Raw genomic sequence first — 6,409 nt, forward strand, 5'->3', positions numbered from 1 at the left:
TCCGCGAGCTAACCTGAGCTTCGATGGGCCTAGGCCCAACACATCAAACAAATGGGCTGGATCTTTGCTTAAGTGGGCTTAAATGGTCTGGGCTGGGCCCTGGATTGGATTTCACGTCCGTGTTATGATGTCATTACAATTGACCATCAAATTGGGAAAGCATCACGTCACGTCACGTCCCTGCTGTTTGCCACGTGTACGAATTGCCTCCACGTCAGCATTTCTCCTCTGCGCTAGCACCACCAACCAAAGTCCTAGCAGCGGGAAAGTGCAGCCGTTTCCCGCCAAAACACCACCCAAAATCCCCAATCTCGCGCCATCGCACGTCCCGCACATCGCGCGCCGTCGGCGGGGAAGGAGAGAGAGAGAGAGAGAGAGAGAGAGAGAGGAGGGCTTTAGCGCGTCGCTTCCAACGGTGATTGGAGCCAGAACCTTGCAGCCGTTATGGAGATCGTGAGATCCCACCGGCAGCTCGCGGCGGCTGGCAGAGGAGGAGGCGGCGGCGGCGGGGCGGGAGGGCTGCCGACGTACCGGGTGGCGCCGGAGCTGGAGGTGCGGCTGGAGGAGTTCGAGCTCTTCGCCATCGACCGCCTCCGAGGTGCGGTCGCCTTCTCTCCCCACCGTGCCGGCGTTTGTCCTTGCCTTTCCTTCCTCGCATCGGAACCTGTTAGCGATTTGACATTTGGACTGTTGCTGTGTTGATTAGTGTTGAAGGGGATCGCCGATGGGCTCTCGCGGGGGAAGAGGCCGGAGGAAATGGAGAAATTGGTGAGCTATCGTCTCTCTCGTTACAATTCCACAACGGAGATGTGAACTCCTCCCTGCATTGGAGCAAATTAAATTTCGTTTCTTGCTGGCCTTTTAGATTTCAAATTTCAAGATAGATGCCTTACGTTCGCGTTAGTTTGAAGTCGGATTGAGTTTCAAGTTTCAAGCTCTCGTTATGAAATTTACCATATTTTCTTTAGCATGATGAAGGCAGTGATTTTATCTTTTTTCCCCTCCTTGTGCTTAGGTCAAAGAGTTGTGGAAGGCGCACATGAGGCACCATGACCCCGCAGAGACTTTGAATAAGGACATAATATCTCACTTTGTTCTCCGTCTTGTCTACTGCAGAACGTAAGCTTAAAATTCATTGCACCTGACATTGCTAGATAATAGTATGCCTGGTGGTTTTCTTCTGGTGCTTTAAGCCTTTGACTAACTTCGCAAGTGCTATCATACCCACCATCCAGGGAAGAACTGCGCAAGTGGTTTCTCTCCATGGAGACTACGCTTTTTCGCTATCGCTTTCGGCTGGAGAGTCCTGAATCGCAGGTGACTGTCTGTCTTTTCCTCGCATACGTGCGAAGGGGATCATGATTTAATCATTGCTTGTCACACACTATTTCTCAGAGGATGCTTATGAGTGAGTTCCAACTTCCATACAAAGCATTGCCACACTTGGAATTTGAGGTATGGGTTATGGAGTCTCTGTTGACTTGGCCCTTGGTTATTTATGCAATCATATTTACAGTAGTGAGATGTTCGTGCTTTCATATTTTAGGCTGTGAAAGACAAGTTGAGCCAAGTTGCACGTACCATTGGTCAGTCTGCAACTGGTATGGAGCCCCTTACAATGTTATGTTCGTTCTTTACTTCTTTATGTTGTTTAACTGCAATGGTATTTTGCTGCTTGCATTTGTGATCTTACACTTAGCTGCTAACTACGCTCTGTGTTTTCATTTTGCAGTTGAATCTGTGTTCTTCAAGGTATGTGCATCGATCTATTTTACCTTTTCAGTTCTATATTCAGTAGAAAAAAATTGTTCATGTGATTACCATTCTATAAACCATGTTCAAACCCAATTTAGGTACCTTTCGAAGAAGTTCCAGATCTTGTTGCCAGTCGGCGAGTATTTCTTTCAAAAGGATATGCTTATGTTGCAATGAGTCAGGTTTGTGTGATAACGAGAATGAAAACTTCTATGTACTTTTTGGATATTGTTTCCTGCCCATTTTAAACATGTATGATTTAATAGGTGGTTTCGCTTGTGGTTACCCAATTCCGCTGCAATATCTCGAAGGCACTTGTTTTAACAAATAGGTACACGACACGAATGTTCTACATAGCTTGTGTAGTCACATAACGTGTTTGGAAAGTGTACTTTCTTAGTTCTTTGCAGGAAAAAGTTGTTGCATCTATAGGGGATATAATTTGGAACATCAGCAATATTGTCTATTGTTGTCAAAAATTACATAGCATAGAACAATAGGAACCCTATTGGCGTACTAATGATTGTATGTACGTCATCAATCTTGCTTCTTTTTTATGCAAACAAAAGGGGACTACATTTTTTATTGCATTATTACACATTTCCATTATTCTTTAAGTATTCCAGTCCTGCAGTGTTTTCCTTGATAATTGGATTTATTTCTGAACTGTGAGTACTCTTTAGTGCTAGCTGTCTTAAGTTATAATGCAAATAATTCAATGTACAGGAAATGGACGGCCGCCATTAAGGAGCAAGAAAAGGATAGGTTGACTCCTGTGAGTATCAGTTAATCAGTTCCTTGCATTTCTCCCAGAAAATCCGTTGATAACTTCTATGATCCACACATTTTTATCTTAACAGATCGTCGAGGCATTAAGTAATGCATATTTTGGACCTGATTACTCACAGGTATGGTGCTTTGTCTATAGGTGTTTTTCCAGATATTGTTAACAGGATTTTCTTCTATGCTAATGTTTGATATATTTGTTAATTGTCTGCCTTGTTAAATATCCAACTTTATACAGCCAAAGGATGCTGTTGAGATTTCTCTGAAGGATATTGACCAACTGGCTAAAACTTCATTCCCTCTTTGTATGCGTCACATGCTAGAAAAGGCAAGTCACCTTAAAAGTTAACATGCATTTCCTTACCTAGTGACCTGGTTACTTAGTGGTTGCTTTTATGTTTTCAGTTGAGAGAAAACCATCATCTGAAGCATGGGGGCAGAATGCAGTTTGGTCTTTTCCTTAAGGTAATAATTAAATGAATTATCCTAATACTAGTTTCCTTTATCAATGAACATTTATTCTATTTATGTCATGTTAACATTCTTCTGAAAATTATGGTTTAGGGAGCTGGACTAAAGTTGGAAGATGCTCTAGCATTTTGGAGAGCAGAATTTTCTCAAAAGGTGCCTAATTTTCTATCAGAATGTAAACAGCAACTACATTTTGCAAATAGCACATGTAAAGTTGTAAACTTTATCAGTTCCTTTATAATACAAGGAATCTGTGTCAAGAAAATATTCTATAGGATTGTGTAGTGCGTTCTTACCTATAGTGTTGAGCATTGAGTCAATCAGTAAGAAGACCCAAGCTAAACAATTAATATCCTTGTGTTGCCTTGCGCAAGCCATCACAATTTGTATGCTTCACTGACGCTGGTTTTTCTGTCGATAAGGTTGGCTCTGAGCGATTTGACAAGGAATATGCCTACAGTATCAGGCATAATTATGGAAAAGAAGGAAAACGAACAGTAAGCTCCTTGTTTTATAATTTGTCACTTATATGGATAATGGACTTATTCATCACTCTGCCATATGGCTCCTCCAGGATTACACTCCGTATTCATGTCAAAAGATTATCTCTGCAACACCTGGTGTTGGTGATCACCATGGTTGCCCTTATCGACATTTTGGGTATAATCTCATTCTACCATGCCATTAACAGAGTAGATAAACATTTATATGGTTCACTTTTTGTTAGCAGTAGACTATTCATGAAATATGCCAGTGGGACATCAGAGTTCATATCCTAAAACTTGTTTTATTGGGATGGCATATATTGGGAGTTCCTGTGATAATATGGACATCTGTATGCGCCGAATTTGTGGTCTGACCTGAACAACTGCCTATTGAATACAATGAAATTCAGGATAGTTGCTATATCTAACTGAACATTGAGGAGTGGTTTTAAGCCCTAGAAATTCAGATAGAACGATCTGCTTTCCAATTTGCAATTTTCTTATGGCAAAAATGGACCCAGTAAAACACTAAAACATAGTTTAATTTATATTGCAAGTAACCAAAAGTACTTTTTTGCCAGCTAACGGTGGATCTTGATATTCCATTAACTCTTTGAAGTCATCATATTCAAGCTCCATTAAGCTGCCCTGTTTTCTTAGTAACATGTTTTGTCTTTTACTTGTGCGGCGTTTCTAGTGAAGAGAACTTGAGAGCAGCTCTCAATAAAATGGGAATCAGTGGACATCCATTGGAAGATATAATGGATAAAGTGAAGAACAGACACTACCAGGTACTGCACCTCACAGTTCTATCTTTAGGCAATCTTCTAAACTTTGGCTGCTTGACTCATCCAATATATGAAATACGCAGCTAGCTTGCACCATGACTTTTGAGGCAGCACATGGTATCTCATGTGATACTGGAATCAATCATCCTAATCAGTATTTCAGTGAAAGCCAGAAAGTCTTGAAAGCGAAGGTTAGTCACTATATTTCACTGGATTGCGTTCATTTGTGCATTTTTCAACCGCATATGAGAGGCTCAAATTCACAGTAATTTCGTTTTATTCCACAGAATCAAGCAGTGCAGAGCCAAGCAATGACCTAAATTGTAATGCTGCTGCCCAAAGTCTATCAAAACATAGAATATCAGGTTTTGACACTAGTCTTGCTTTGCATTCTATCATTGATCACTAATATCAGCTAATTAGTGGCAACACATTTCTAATGTCCAATTGTGCAAGCATAAACATGTTTCTCATCCTTGTTTTTTTGGGGGGCTATTTTTTCAAGATTCAGCAGTCAAATCCATGATAAGTGTACAATTTTCAACAAATCCAAGTTATTCTTTATTAGTTTTCTTTTTAGGAATTTCTTTTTTGTGAGGCTACTTTCATTTATCTTTAACTTCTAAATTCCCATGAAGTTGTCGCATTGCATTTCATTTATTCATCATGCATTCTTCCTCATTGTGTTGTCTACTGTTATTGGTTAGGGGATATAGCTCTATGCTAAGTTCTAGTTTAGATTTAGAAGGGACTGATTTGCAAAATCCTCACATCCTAAACAGAACCAAATGTCAGAATCTGCTATTCCTTGAATTAAGGGTTACTGCAATAATGTGTACAGTAATACTTCGTGAAACTTGTATAAAATACTCCCTCCATCCTAGAGAAAATGAATTTCTGGGGACGAATATAGATATAGGTTGTCCAGATTCATCGATAGAAATTTGTTTTTTCTTGAACGAAGGGAGTACTCCTTTGTTAACAATACTGGAATATGTGTAAATAGGATTTGCATTATGTGTAATTCATGTCTCAAAACAGCACGTGGAATTTGTGCATAAGTTTATTTTTTTACCAGGAAAGCTACAACTAATTCTTACCTGCAGTCTCTACAGCAGCTCGGCTTCGTATCAAGATTCGTCCTTGCTGGTAATGATTTGGAGAAAAACAAATGCTAATCTTTATCCTGATGCCTAGAGGGAATACTATTATTGCTCTGTGGTTTTCATAATTCCAACGGCAGGATGTCGTCCCCCATAAGTGATGGATGCCCCTGTAAAAATAACTTAACCACAGAAAGTAGATAGAACCGTACAAGTATGTACTTTGTCAGATCCCATGTAATCCGTGATTCTGGCTGTAATTAGGGAGTTCTGCACACCCCAGATCAGTTCAGTTGTGCTCTAATATTTCTATAATCACAAACTTATTTGACGCAAAACAATCGTGCTGATTCTGCAATTATTTCCTGGTATGCATTTTTATTAATCTGCTTGAAATATTCTAGCTGCTTGACGTCTGGCTAGCCAGAAATGTCTGGAGGTAACCTGCAAGCAAAAACTGTGTTAGTGAGTAATGCAGAGATCCCTGAGGCGCTCATGCTGCAGGAGCCCCCTGAAAGCGTGACACAATCACGCAATACTTCCATTGATAGAAAGATCAATACATATAGGCAATCACCTTCCATAGCTACAAGCCTGATTAATAGAACATTGTCAAGAAGGATTGGAAGGGACGCGTGAAAGATGCGTGGTAGGCGCTGGTGTTCGCGGCAATGGCATGACGCCAACCGGAGTGGACTGAGAACACATCCGTATAACATGACCCTGCAGTCTAAGAGCATCTCATTTTTAAGATTTGGGGCAATCTTGTACATTCCTAAAACAATCAAGTATATGGAAAGTGAATACATTACAGCATTAGCCAATACTGTCACTGCTCGACACCAATGCATCTAATTCGACCGGTGTGGGTAAAATCTGTTGCATTGTTTAAGATTATGTAGCTTTGCTGTGTTGAAGAATCTATAGTTTTGCTCATTAATTTGACCATCGATAGAGTAAGGATATGCAGTTTGAATCTATTGGGCTAGTCTGTTCAATGCATTAGCAACACTGATAGTCA

At 40.4% G+C, this 6,409-nt stretch overlaps 1 protein-coding gene across 2 annotated transcripts; it reads left to right on the forward strand.

Annotated features, from left to right (window-relative positions):
- The first annotated feature begins 392 nt into the window (after window positions 1-392).
- LOC102715317 (probable DNA primase large subunit) lies at window positions 393-5,751 on the forward strand. Of its 2 annotated transcripts, none has more exons than XM_040526152.1 (20): window positions 393-598; window positions 707-768; window positions 1,016-1,119; window positions 1,236-1,317; window positions 1,396-1,455; window positions 1,547-1,601; window positions 1,733-1,752; window positions 1,854-1,937; window positions 2,022-2,086; window positions 2,482-2,530; window positions 2,616-2,663; window positions 2,780-2,869; window positions 2,947-3,006; window positions 3,106-3,165; window positions 3,435-3,509; window positions 3,587-3,672; window positions 4,195-4,288; window positions 4,369-4,476; window positions 4,573-4,650; window positions 5,364-5,751. In XM_040526152.1, the coding sequence occupies exons 1-19, from the start codon at window positions 445-447 to the stop codon at window positions 4,603-4,605; spliced, it is 1,389 nt and encodes a 462-aa protein (XP_040382086.1). In that variant the 5' UTR covers window positions 393-444; the 3' UTR covers window positions 4,606-4,650; window positions 5,364-5,751. The 2 variants fall into 2 exon arrangements, with proteins under 2 accessions (XP_040382086.1, XP_006657640.1); XM_006657577.3 differs by having other exon boundaries at window positions 5,392-5,751.
- Window positions 5,752-6,409: the final 658 nt, after the last annotated feature.

This window comes from Oryza brachyantha, chromosome 7, assembly GCF_000231095.2.
Source record: "Oryza brachyantha chromosome 7, ObraRS2, whole genome shotgun sequence".
Classification (NCBI taxonomy): domain Eukaryota; kingdom Viridiplantae; phylum Streptophyta; class Magnoliopsida; order Poales; family Poaceae; genus Oryza; species Oryza brachyantha.